The sequence below is a fragment of the Salmo salar genome, unplaced genomic scaffold (assembly GCF_965601325.2).
Source record: "Salmo salar unplaced genomic scaffold, fSalSal1 ptg000117l, whole genome shotgun sequence".
In the NCBI taxonomy this organism is placed as follows: domain Eukaryota; kingdom Metazoa; phylum Chordata; class Actinopteri; order Salmoniformes; family Salmonidae; genus Salmo; species Salmo salar.
Genome location: NW_027675317.1, coordinates 2,050,022 through 2,065,000, shown reverse-complemented (window position 1 = coordinate 2,065,000; position 14,979 = coordinate 2,050,022). Strand labels below are relative to the sequence as shown.

General features: G+C 38.2%; 1 protein-coding gene across 1 annotated transcript in view; it reads right to left on the bottom strand.

The window, feature by feature from the left end:
- LOC145866012 (uncharacterized) overlaps positions 1–10,109 on the bottom strand; it is a 92,017-nt gene extending 81,908 nt beyond the window's left edge. Inside the window, exons 1-3 of the mRNA XM_082970896.1 lie at positions 9,897–10,109; positions 9,539–9,767; positions 7,552–9,152 (exon numbers count right to left, since the gene is read on the bottom strand). Coding sequence (XP_082827022.1) covers positions 7,552–9,152; positions 9,539–9,752 — 1,815 coding nt within the window. The 5' untranslated portion in view covers positions 9,753–9,767; positions 9,897–10,109. The remainder of the gene's footprint in view (positions 1–7,551; positions 9,153–9,538; positions 9,768–9,896) is intronic.
- Between the last annotated feature and the right edge of the window lie 4,870 nt (positions 10,110–14,979).

Here is a 14,979-nt window from a genome sequence, read left to right as displayed (position 1 = left end):
AAAATGTATAGTACAAATATTTGAGTAGACTGACCAGACCAGTTTAAAAAGCAGCATCAGTCAAAAGACTCAGATTTAGATTGTATTGAGTATACAGTCCACACCATATCTATTTTGACAGTGAAGATAACATTTTAAATGTGGCTCTAAACTCCAACATTTTACATTTCAGATCAAATGTTTCATATGAGGTGACAGTATATAATGTCACCTTTTATTTGAGGTTATTTTAATACATATCTGTTTTAACATTTAGAAAATGAAAAGCACTTTATGTATCTAGTCCCCCTATTTAAAGAAGTCATATGTTTTCTGACTAATTCACTCATAGTGTATTAAAGTAGTCAAAAGTTTAGTATTTGGTCCGATATTCCTTGAATGCAGCGACTACATCAAGTCTGTGTCACGCCCTGACCTTAGAGATCCTTTTATGTCTCTATTTTGGTTGGTCAGGGTGTGGGTTGGGGTGGGCATTCTATGTCCCTTTTTCTATGTTTGGTATTTCTTTGTTTTGGCCGGGTATGGCTCTCAATCAGGGACAGCTGTATATCGTTGTTGCTGATTGGGAGCCATACTTAGGCAGCCTGTTTTCCTTTGGGTTTTGTGGGTAGATGTTATTTTCTGTTTAGTTAATGTTCCTGACAGAACTGTTTAGCTGTTGCACTTTATTTTTTTGTTCATTCAAATAAGTTTCATGATGAGCACTAAACATGCTGCGCCTTGGTCCAATCCTTACGACACCCGTTACAGCCTGTGACTCAAACTCGTTGGTTACAATGCAGTTTGTTTTGGTTGTGTTTTGGGTTATATTTTGCTCATCAATAAAATGGTGGATGATGACTGGAGTAATTTTCTGTCTAAGTGATTTGGTAACATGTTTCTAAACACTACTAAATTAATCCTGATGATATCATGATTAAGAAAAATCATGAATGAATCATGAATAATAATGAGTGTGAAAGTTACAGAGGCTACAACAAAACACGCTAACCTCTCACCATTACCAATAACAGAGGCTACAACAAAACATGCTAACCTCTCACCATTACCAATAACAGAGGATACAACAAAACATGCTAACCTCTCACCATTACCAATAACAGAGGATACAACAAAACATGCTAACCTCTCACCATTACCAATAACAGAGGCTACAACAAAACATGCTAACTTCTCACCATTACCAATGTATTTATTTATAAGCACCTCACATTGTGGTTACTCACTACTTGGTGGATATTCCCTCAGCGAAGTATGGCAGTTCCATGCTGGTTTCCTCACCAAGTCCAAGGCAAGCACAGCTACCCATGCAGACAGTACTCCTTAGCCGTAACCGATATCCCCATGGCAACACGAACTCTTTAAGCTTCCCAAGCAATTATCTCCCGGTGTGACACGATGCTAGGCTAACCTCAATGCTGGCTAATACCTCCACAACGAGACGGTAGATTCAGTCTTTACTAAGTTTTAACTAAATTATAACAACTCTTTTATTAAATAAAACATGTATTTCCCTTCATGTCTTAGTAGCTATGGGTTTTGTTGTAGTTCTGTCGTCTTCTTTTATAATTTTTCTTCACCAACCGTCCTGAGGTAAAACGTCCATCCTTTCATCAACGTCTTTTTCCCTCCCGTTAACCAGGTCAACTCCCATTGGCCACAACTTAACAAGCGACCTTATTGGTCAAAACTTAAACTTCAAAGTAAAACAAACTATTCACTTATACATTAAATAAATATTTCTTCAAAAAGCATAATGCATTAACAACATTACAGTTTAGGAGCAATTCAATCATCTTTTAAATATAATACCAATTAATTATAACAAATAAACTCAATACTTGGTTCAAACAAGGGTATTACACAAACATACAGTCAATAATACAGTAGAAAAATAAGTCTATATACAATGTGAGCAAATTAAGTGAAATAAGGGAGGTAAAGGCAAAAAAAGGCCATGGTGGCAAAGTAAATACAATATAGCAAGTAAAACACTGGAATGGTAGATATGCAGTGGAAGAAAGTGCAAAGTAGAAATAATGGGGTGCAAAGGAGCTAAATAAATAAATAAATACAGTAGGGGAAGAAGTAGTTGGGCTAAGTTATAGATGGGCTATGTACAGGTGCAGTAATCTGTGAGCTGCTCTGACAGCTGGTGCTTAAAGCTAGTGAGGGAGATAAGTGTTTCCAGTTTTAGAGATTTTTGTAGTTCGTTCCAGTCATTGGCAGCAGAGAACTGGAAGAAGTGGCGGCCAAAGGAGGTGTTGGCTTTGGGGGTGACCAGAGAGATATACCTGCTGGAGCGCGTGCTACAGGTGGGTGCTGCTATGATGACCAGTGAGCTGAGATAAGGGGGGACTTTACCTAGCAGGGTCTTGTAGATGACCTGGAGCCAGTGGGTTTGGCGACGAGTATGAAGCGAGGGTCAACCAACGAGAGCGTACAGGTCGCAGTGGTGGGTAGTATATGGGGCTTTGGTGACAAAACGAATGGCACTGTGATAGACTGCATCCAATTTATTGAGTAGGGTATTGGAGGCTATTTTGTAAATGACATCGCAGAAGTCGAGGATCGGTAGGATGGTCAGTTTTATAAGGGTATGTTTGGCAGCATGAGTGAAGGATGCTATGTTGCGAAATAGGAAGCCAATTCTAGATTTATTTTTGGATTGGAGATGCTTATAGTGAGTCTGGAAGGAGAGTTTACAGTCTAACCAGACACCTAGGTATTTGTAGTTGTCCACATATTCTAAGTCAGAACCTTCCAGAGTAGTGATGCTGGACAGGCGTGCAGGTGCAGGCAGCGATCGGTTGAAGAGCATGCATTTAGTTTTACTTGTATTTAAGAGCAGTTGGTGGCCACGGAAGGAGAGCTGTATGGCATTGAAGCTCGTCTAGAGGTTAGTTAACACCGTGTCCAAAGAAGGGCCAGAAGTATACAGAATAACACCAATAACAGAGGGGGTCTGATCTTTGTGCCTCTGTAAATTTCTCATTATTCACGATTCATTCATGATTATTCATAATCATGGTAGCATCCACATGAATGTAGAAGTGTTCAGAAACATCTTCTATTCTTACTGACAATACAAGTAAAGTGACTCCAAAATGACAGGACATTATTCACCAATCAGTTTCTATTTGGAAAAACATCATCCAAAACACAACCAAAACAAACTGAAAAATGAATTCAACAAGTTTGTAGAATCACAAGCTTGATGTAATCACTGCAGGCATGGAACATGGGACTAAATACTAAACTTACGACTACTTTAATACAATATAAGTGAATTTGTCCAAATAATTAAGACTTCTTCAAATGGGAGAACTACGTACAGAAAGTGCTTTAATTTCTAAATGGTAAAACAGATATGTATGAAAATACCCTCAAATAAAAGGTGACATTCTGTACTGTCACCTAATATGAAACATGTCAAATCCAAAAGGCTGGAGCATAGCACCACATTTAAAACTGTAAGCTTCACTGTCCAAACACATATGGTGTGGACTATGTGTGTCTGGTAAACACATGTGGATCTGGTGAACAGTTATCACTTGTTGACCAACTACAGGAATACTGACCTCAGAGTCTCCAGTTTACAGTGGGGATTCCCCAGTCCAGCAGAGAGCAGCTTCACTCCTGAATCCTTCAGGTCATTGTTACTCAGGTCCAGCTCTCTCAGGTGTGAGGGGTTTGACCTCAGAGCTGAGACCAGAGAAGCACAGCCTTCCTCTGTGACTAGACAGCCTGACAGCCTGCAAAGAGTCAAATCAAATTAAAATCACACTGCTATGCTTTGGTGGTGAAAATAGTGGCAGTATAATTTTTCAACATTTTTCAGATATCAGTGTCCTGAAACCTGCCATATCTATTCGTAAATTAATGTATCATCATTAAAAATGACAAATGATCAAAGTATTGCCTGCAGATAGAAACATGTATAGTACAAATATTTGAGTAGACTGCCCAGACCAGTTTAAAATCAATATCAGTCAAAAGACAGACAGTGAGGTATCAGATTTAGATTGTATTGAGTATACAGTCCACACATATCTATTTTGACAGTGAAGATAACATTTTAAATGTGGCTCTGTACTCCAACATTTTGGATTTCAGATCAAATGTTTCATATGAGGTGACAGTATATAATGTCACCTTTTATTTGAGGGTATTTTAATACATACAGTTGAAGTCAGAAGTTTACATACACCTTAGCCAAATACATTTAAACTCCATTTTTACAATTCCTGACATTTAATCCTAGTAAAAGTCCCCTGTCTTAAGTCAGTTAGGATCACCACTTTATTTTAAGAATGTGAAATGTCAGAATAATAGTAGAGAAAATGATTAATTTCAGCTTTTATTTCTTTCATCACATTCCCAGTGGGTCAGAAGTTTACATACACTCAATTAGTATTTGGTAGCATTGCCTTTAAATGGTTTAACTTGGGTTAAACGTTTCGGGTAGCCTTCTACAAGCTTCCCACAATAAGTTGGGTGAATTTTGGCCCATTCCTCCTGAAAGAGCTGGTGTAACTGAGTCAGGTTTGTAGGCCTCTTGCTCGCACACGCTTTTTCAGTTCTGCCCACAAATGTTCTATAGGATTGAGGTCAAGGTTTTGTGATGGCCACTCCAATACCTTGACTTTGTTGTCCTTAATCCATTTTGCCACAACTTTGGAAGTATGCTTGGGGTCATTGTCCATTTGCAAGACCCATTTGTGACCAAGCTTTAACTTCCTGACTGATGTCTCGAGATGTTGCTTCAATATATCCACAATTTTCCTGCCTCATGATGCCATCTATTTTGTGAAGTGCGCCAGTCCCTCCTGCAGCAAAGCACCCCCACAACATGATGCTGCCACCGCCGTGCTTCACAGTTGGGATGGTATGATGGCTGTGTGGTCCCATGGTGTTTAGACTTGCGTACTATTGATTTAACGTGTTACCTTCAGGCGTTTGGAAATTGCTCCCAAGGATGAAGCAGACTTGTGGAGGTCTACAATTTTTTTTCTGAGATTTTGGCTGATTCCTTTTCATTTTCCCATGATGTCAAGCAAAGAGGCACTGAGTTTGAAGGTAGGCCTTGAAATACATCCAAATTATGTCAATTAGTCTATCAGATGCTTCTAAAGCCATGACATAATTTTCTGGAATTTTCCAAGCTGTTTAAAGGCACAGTCAACTTAGTGTATGTAAACTTCTGACCCACTGGAATTGTGATACAGTGAATTATAAGTGAAATAATCTGTCTGTAATCAATTGTTTCAAAAATTACTTGTGTCATGCACAAAGTAGATGTCCTAAACGACTTGCCAAAACTATATAGTTTGTTAACAAGAAATTTGTGGAGAGGTTCAAAAACACGTTTTAATAACTCCAACCTAAGTGTATGTACACTTCCGACTTCAACTGTATGTGATTGACGATTAAAAATTAAATTCTGATGATGCCATGATTAAGAAAAATCATGAATAAATCATGAATCAGAATGAGTGAGAAAGTTACAGAGGCCACAACAGAACATGCTAACCTCTCACCATTACCAATAACAGAGGCTACAACAAAACATGCTAACCTCTCACCATTACCAATACCAGAGGCTACAACAAAACATGCTAACCTCTCACCATTACCAATAACAGAGGATACAACAAAACATGCTAACCTCTCACCATTACCAATAACAGAGGATACAACAAAACATGCTAACCTCTCACCATTACCAATAACAGAGTCTACAACAAAACAGCTAACCTCTCACCATTACCAATAACAGAGGCTACAACAAAACATGCTAACCTCTCACTATTACCAATAACAGAGGCTACAACAAAACATGCTAACCTCTCACCATTACCAATAACAGAGGATACAACAAAACATGCTAACCTCTCACCATTACCAATAACAGAGGCTACAACAAAACATGCTAACCTCTCACCATTACCAATAACAGAGGCTACAACAAAACATGCTAACCTCTCACCATTACCAATAACAGAGGCTACAACAAAACATGCTAACCTCTCACCATTACCAATAACAGAGGATACAACAAAACATGCTAACCTCTCACAATTACCAATAACAGAGGGGGTTTGATCTTTGTTAGTAGAATCACAAGCTTGATGTAATCACTGCAGGTGTCAGGAATCCCGCTTCCTGAGTCTGTTTCTGCCTGAGCTGACTGTTTTCTGTTTGGAGTCTAAGGGTGCGTTCAGAAACCTATCTGGTTGCTAGGCAACGAAGTTAGGCGGGAGATCTAGTGATATTATTACCCTGTCTGGTTGCCAGGCGACGAAGTTAGGCGGGAGATCTAGTGATTACCCTACACCTGCATCTCATCAACCTTCTGCACACCTGGTCCTGATCATCACCTCTTCATAAGCCCTGAGCTGACATCCATTCCCTGCTGGATCGTTAGCAACGAACAGCCTCATGTTTCCTGAGCTAGTCTTGTTGTTTTGTTCTTGTTACTGGTTACTCCCCCCCCCCCGTTTACTCTGTCTACAGTCATCCTCCCGGAACATTCAACTCCCTTGCCTGGCCGTCGGTGGATACAGTGACGTCATTGAATCCTCCCATCTACTCTCATCAACTCACCTCCGCTTCGTCTCCTGGATCACTCAAATTACACATCAAGACTACCAATAAATACTCACCTTCATTTTACTCACCTTGTCCTGGTCTGCTTCTGGGTTCTGTCTTAGAGAAACGTGACAGCAGGCATGGAATATGGGACAACATGCTAAACTTATGACTACTTTAATACACTATAAGTAATATGTCCGAATAATTACGACTTTTTCAAATGGGAGAACTACATGCATAAAGTACTTTCATATCTGATAATACTGACCTCAGAGTCTCCAGTTTACAGTGGGGATTCCCCAGTACAGCAGAGAGCAGCTTCACTCCTGAATCCTTCAGGTCATTGTTACTCAGGTCCAGCTCTCTCAGGTGTGAGGGGTTTGACCTCAGAGCTGAGACCAGAGAATCACAGCCTTCCTCTGTGACTCCACAGCCTGACAGCCTGCAAAGAGTCTAATCATAATAAAACCACACTGCTATTCTTTGGAGACAAAGAGATCATGACTTCAAACACATTGTTAATTTAGTGTAGAAGGACAATGGCAGATGCATTTGGTTAATTCTCCCAAACAACATATAGATTCTTCTTCTGTCTCCTAGAATTGTATGGTCATATTGTTATACTATACTAATGTGAAAATCAATGCATTTATTCAATGTTTTCAATATAATATTATACACATATTATAATGCATATTTTTCTTTAACCTGAATATTTCTTCCTGATGAATACTTCTTATATGTCATTTTATGTACTCACAGAACAGCTCTGGAGGCTTTGACCACTGGCAGCATGCTCAGAAGACCTTTCTCTGATCTGGAGTATTTCTTCAGGTCAAACACATCCAGCTCCTTTTCTGAAGTCAGCAACACAAAGACCAGAGCTGACCACTGTGCAGGTGACAGGTTGGGTTTTGAGACACTTCCTGAGCTCAGGTAGCTTTGGATCTCCTCCACTAGAGAATGGTCATTCAGTTCATTCAGACAGTGGAACAGATTTATGCTCCTCTCTGGAGAGAGATTCTCCCTGATCTTCTCCTTGATGTACTTGACTGTTTTTTCATGGGTCTTTGAGCTACTTCTTGTCTTTGTCAGTAGACCTCGTAAGTGCTTCTGATTGGACTTCAGTGAGAGTCCCAGAAGGAAGCGGAGGAACAGGTCCAGGTTTCCCGTCTCACTGTGTAAGGCTTTATCCACAGCACTTTTGTAGAAAGAAACTTCAGACTTGTCTCTGAACAGCGCAGAAAGGTTCCTGGACGTTGATTGCGGTTCGGCCATTAGATTCTCATTGTTGTTGATGAATGAGAGGAACACATATACAGCAGCCAGAAACTCCTGAATGCTCAGATGAACGAAGCAGTACACCTTGTCCTGGTACAGCGAAAATTCCTCTTTAAAGAGCTGTGTGCACAATCCTGAGTACACCGAGGCTTCATTGACATCAATGCCAGCCTCTTTCAGGTCTTCTTCATAGAAAATCAGATTGCCATTCACAAGCTGTTGAAAAGCCAGTTTTCCCAGTGACAGAATGCTCTCTTTATTCCAGTGTGGACCTGTCTCTTCTTTCCCAAGATACTTTTCATTCTTCTGTTTGGTATGAAACACCACAAGGTGTGTGTACATCTCAGTCAGAGTCTTGGGCATCTCTTCTCTCTTAAGTTTCAGCAGGTTTTCAAGGACTGTTGCAGAAATCCAACAGAAGACTGGAATGTGGCACATGATGTGGAGGCTCCTTGATGTCTTTATGTGTGAGATGATTCTGTTGGCCAGGTCCTCATCGCTGAATCTCTTCCTGAAGTACTCCTCCTTCTGTGGGTCATTGAACCCTCGTACCTCTGTCACCTGGTCAACACACTCTGAAGGGATCCTATTGGCTGCTGCAGGTCGGGTAGTTATCCAGAGGAGAGCAGAGGAAAGCAGATTTCCCTTGATGAGATTTGTCAGCAGAACATCCACTGAGGTTGACTCTGTGACGTCACAACAGATCTCGTTCTTCTGGAAGTCTAGGGGCAGTCGGCACTCATCCAGACCATCAAAGATGAACAGAACTTTGTACTTGTTGTAGATGGAGATTCTTGATTGTTTGGTTTCCATTGAGAAGTGATTAAGAAGTTCAATGAAAGTGTGTTTGTCCTCTTTCATCAAATTCAGCTCCCGAAAAGGGAATGAAAACACAAATTGAACATCCTGATTTGCTTTTCCTTCAGCCCAGTCCAGAATGAACTTCTGCACAGAGACTGTTTTTCCAATGCCAGCAACTCCCTTTGTCAGCACAGTTCTGATACGTTTGTCTTGTCCAGTTAAGGGTTTGAAGATGTCGTTACATTTGATTGCAGTCTCTGGTCTTGCTTGTTTCCTGGTTGTTGTCTCAATCTGTCTCAGCTCATGTTCATTATTGACCTGTCCTGTTCCACCCTCTGTGATGTAGAGCTCTGTGTAGATCTTATTGAGAAGTGTTGGGTTTCCTTGTTTAGCGATTCCCTCAAATACACATTGAAACTTCTTCTTTAGATTAGATTTGAGTTCACGTTGGCAAATCACAGCAAGCTCATCTGAATCTAGAAATAACACAGAGGATATTAATATTACATCTGTTTTAATGTCTACAGTATTGAAGGACTGTTAAAGTTTTTAAATAATAATTTATTCTCTTAACTGACTGTATAAATGTGTAAATGTTTTCTTAATGCATTCCAGACTGGTGTGACTGATTATATTATTATTGGTGTTATTGATGGTATTATTAATGTTGTCTCACTGTCTCTGTCTCTCTCTCTCTAAATTAATCAACACAACACATCCCTTCTGCTACTTGATGAGGCCACTAGGTGTTGTGTTAAGGCTGATACAATATCATTGAGTTACACAGCTACTTTAGCTGTACTTTAGCCACAGCTTTTAAATGTTATAAAACATCATTCAACATGAGGCAGACAGATCTTACATTTCTCCAGTGTGTCAGCGAGCTCCTTCTGGTTCATTTTCCTCAGGACGTGCAGTGTGATCTTCAGAGCTCCCTCTCTGGCACTGCTCTCCTGCTTCTCATCTTCAGCATCCACCACTTCCTTATCCTGCTTCTGACTCTCATAGCCTTCTGGGAGTTCTGGACTAAGAATCCTCTTGAACATCTTCAGCTCGTTCTTCACAAATGTCGTCATTTTCTCTTCAAGCAACTGAAATAAATCAAGTAAATAAGTTAAGCAAGAGAAGAAATGCTTTCTCATTAACACATTAATGAATAATTGACAGATCAACTTTACTTGAAGTAAACTAAAACAAATGTTAATAACAGGATCACATACACTGAATATAGAGTCCAGGTCTGTTTGATGACTCTGGGAAGACTGACCACTGAGAATCTCTGACTCTGATCTCTCCTGTTGGTTTCTGTGGACAAAACATGAGATTACAGTACACACACACACACACACACACACACACACACACACACACACACACACACACACACACACACACACACACACACACACACACACACACACACACACACACACACACACACACACACACACACACACTGTTTTAGGACTATGAAAATGGACTAAAGTATTAGCCTATGGATTATGAAAACAACCAAAAGAAATGTGAAAATGGGAGAGGAGAAATGACTAGAGACAGTGTTGTTTAACTCACTGACCATGACCCATGAGTTCTTCTTACCTTTGTTCAGTAGAAAAGTCTCCCTCTCTAAACTTCATAGGTAGATTCATAGACTTGTCACTCTTCATGGACACACAGCTGGGTACAGGGGAGGCTGGTCTCTCCTGCTTGATTGGTCTTCAACACAACAGAGACAAACATTACATCTCTCATCTACTCTGATCTCAGATGGGGAAACAAGTGTTTCATTCCAAAATGCTATATATCCATATTCAGAAATGTTGGGAAATGTAATTTTATTGTTTAAAGAAATTATTAAACCACTGCAAGGCTTTATAAAGGCTTCTAACGTTTGTAATTTCCACTTCAAAATGTCAGACTTGATTTGATGAAAAAAATGGATCAACCACTACAAAAAATGTCCCTTAATTTACAATCCACACGAACAAACACATTTGCTGCTGTTTTCCTGCTGTGAGAAACTGGGTCAAATTAAGAGATGGCATCTGTAAGTGCATTCATCTAAAGATATCTAGGTGAGACAACCACATATCACAGTCAGATATACAGGATACCAACATTCCATTCCTGTTAAACAATGGATATACAGCATTTAGCAACAAAACACATTTTCACACACACATCTAAAATCTAGAACAGTTATATAGAATGTACCCATAAGAAATACCTTCTGATTAACAAACATTTTAGAATATACATTCTTAAACAAAATAGTCAGCTCACCTCTTAGCTTTGGTATCATGTCCCCCAGAGACACTCATTTTAGAGGCAGGACCCCCCTCCTCTCTCTCCCCAGAGAGACTCATTTTAGAGGCAGGACCCCCCTCCTCTCTCTCCCCAGAGAGACTCATTTTAGAGGCAGGACCCCCCTCCTCTCTCTCCCCAGAGAGACTCATTTTAGAGACAGGACCCCTAAACAGAGATCCAACATGTTGGTTGTGGTTAACACAGTGACAACTAAACAGAGATCCAGCATGTTGGTTGTGGTTAACACAGTGACAACTAAACAGAGATCCAACATGTTGGTTGTGATTAACACAGTGACAACTAAACAGAGATCCAGCATGTTGGTTGTGGTTAACACAGTGACAACTAAACAGAGATCCAGCATGTTGGTTGTGGTTAACACAGTGACAACTAAACAGAGATCCAGCATGTTGGTTGTGATTAACACAGTGACAACTAAACAGAGATCCAGCATGTTGGTTGTGGTTAACACAGTGACAACTAAACAGAGATCCAGCATGTTGGTTGTGGTTAACACAGTGACAACTAAACAGAGATCCAGCATGTTGGTTGTGGTTAACACAGTGACAACTAAACAGAGATCCAGCATGTTGGTTGTGATTAACACAGTGACAACTAAACAGAGATCCAGCATGTTGGTTGTGGTTAACACAGTGACCCCTAAACAGAGATCCAGCATGTTGGTTGTGATTAACACAGTGACAACTAAACAGAGATCCAGCATGTTGGTTGTGGTTAACACAGTGACAACTAAACAGAGATCCAGCATGTTGGTTGTGATTAACACAGTGACCCCTAAACAGAGATCCAGCATGTTGGTTGTGATTAACACAGGGCCAACTAATTATTAAATGTAAATTGTTCTCATTTATTCATTATCTCTTAGAAATAAAACATTTCCTAACAGACACATCCAAACAGTCAGGTGATTTAATGCATCACATGAACATGTAATCATGACTGATATTTGCCACCTCATCTCCATGTTTAGTGTCAATAATAATAATAATAATAATAATAATAATAATAATAACAAAAATAATAATAATAATAATAATAATAATAACAATAATAATAATAATAACAATAATAATAATAATAATAATAATAACAATAATAACAATAACAATAATAACAATAATAATAATAACAATAATAATAATAATAATAATAATAATAACAATAATAATAACAATAATAATAATAATAATAATAATAATAATAATAACAATAATAATAACAATAATAATAATAATAATAATAATAACAATAATAATAATAATAATAATAATAATAATAATAATAATAATAATAATAATAATAATAATAATAACAATAATATAATGTGTCACTCTTCGTTAAGGCAGGGGTTCCCAGATGTGCTTGGTGACCCACCAACGGAGGTGTTTTTGAGTTGGGTTGAACGGTGAAAACCAAACCATCTGACATGGATAATCCTGTGTTCTGATGCTCTAACATTATAACAACATCAGTGGGGGCCTAATTGTCTAGCTTTTATTTAGCTGATTGAAAATTATCAAAGATTATATGCTATAATTGAAAAAGTCCATTATCTTTTCTACATACTTTCTATTTGGTTTTAGTTGTTTAATAAGTTAATACTGAAAACATTTTGTTTTTGGCAATGTCATCCCTCGACCCACCTGTACCCCTGCCGTGATCCACAAGTGGTCCTGACAGAGTTCACATAGGCTACCAGTAGCAGGACTCATCACCTTCAAATCAGTTTCATTCTAAATAACTGAGCATGTAGCAATATTATCTAAACATTTCCTACAGAGACCATCAGGTCATCATCAATATAAAGGATATTATCTAAACATTTCCTAGAGAGACCATCAGGTCATCATCAATATAAAGGATATTATCTAAACATTTCCTAGAGAGACCATCAGGTCATCATCAATATAAAGGATATTATCTAAACATTTCCTACAGAGACCATCAGGTCATCATCAATATAAAGGATATTATCTAAACATTTCCTACAGAGACCATCAGGTCATCATCAATATAAAGGATATTATCTAAACATTTCCTACAGAGACCATCAGGTCATCATCAATATAAAGGATATTATCTAAACATTTCCTACAGAGACCATCAGGTCATCATCAATATAAAGGATATTATCTAAACATTTCCTACAGAGACCATCAGGTCATCATCAATATAAAGGATATTTAAAAACATTACCTACAGAGACCATCAGGTCATCATCAATATAAAGGATATTATCTAAACATTTCCTACAGAGACCATCAGGTCATCATCAATATAAAGGATATTATCTAAACATTTCCTACAGAGACCATCAGGTCATCATCAATATAAAGGATATTATCTAAACATTTCCTACAGAGACCATCAGGTCATCATCAATATAAAGGATATTATCTAAACATTTCCTACAGAGACCATCAGGTCATCATCAATATAAAGGATATTATCTAAACATTTCCTACAGAGACCATCAGGTCATCATCAATATAAAGGATATTATCTAAACATTTCCTACAGAGACCATCAGGTCATCATCAATATAAAGGATATTATCTAAACATTTCCTACAGAGACCATCAGGTCATCATCAATATAAAGGATATTATCTAAACATTACCTACAGAGACCATCAGGTCATCATCAATATAAAGGATATTATCTAAACATTACCTACAGAGACCATCAGGTCATCATCAATATAAAGGATATTATCTAAACATTACCTACAGAGACCATCAGGTCATCATCAATATAAAGGATATTATCTAAACATTTCCTTCAGAGACCATCAGGTCATCATCAATATAAAGGATATTATCTAAACATTTCCTACAGAGACCATCAGGTCATCATCAATATAAAGGATATTTAAAAACATTACCTACAGAGACCATCAGGTCATCATCAATATAAAGGATATTATCTAAACATTTCCTACAGAGACCATCAGGTCATCATCAATATAAAGGATATTATCTAAACATTACCTACAGAGACCATCAGGTCATCATCAATATAAAGGATATTATCTAAACATTTCCTACAGAGACCATCAGGTCATTCATCAATATAAAGGATATTATCTAAACATTTCCTACAGAGACCATCAGGTCATCATCAATATAAAGGATATTTAAAAACATTACCTACAGAGACCATCAGGTCATCATCAATATAAAGGATCATATCTCAAGCCTGCTCTCTCTATTGAATGTTTGACGACTTAACTTCATAATAATTAGCCTAGACTTACCAGAGTCTGTCTGTCTTTCCTTCAAATCAACACATTTATCCGACTTCTAATTGTACTGAGAAATATGTGCCACAGTTTCTACAGCCATTTTTTAACTGCGTGGGCTACAAACTTATTTATAATTTCATGTGAGGAAATCACATATTTTCTGACGCTCTTGCAGAGGAAGTAGTCTATATTACAAACTTCAAAATCCTTTTTATATTAATCTCAAATACACTACAAGTTTTAAATTCCCTACATTGCAGGAAAGTTCTCATGCAAAAGGTTATACAGTTCAGATCCTGTACAGGGTTTGTCTTTGGTTTCGGGAAGGCTGAAAGATAACATTGAAATCCCCCCAAGTATTGCAAACAGGATGTTAACTTAGTCACAAGGTTGGGCTAACTACAGTAGTGTTGCAAAATCCTTTACACCCCACTCTTCCCCATCAGTCTTAAGAACAAAACATGTGGTTTAATGTAGATACATTTAGATACAACAGAAACAATATGTGGTATTCTCAACTTCTCTTTTAACAGAACAGAGACATTTCAGAGGAAAGAATGGTGGGAAGTGTTATAGGAGGACGGGTTCATTTTTATGGCTGAAATGGAATAAATAAATGAATTCCATTTATTCCATTCCAGTCTTTACACTGAGCCTGTCCTCATATTGCTCCTCCACCAGCCTCCTCTGGTTTGTATGTGAAAGTATGCAGGTATTCATGTTGTTGTGGA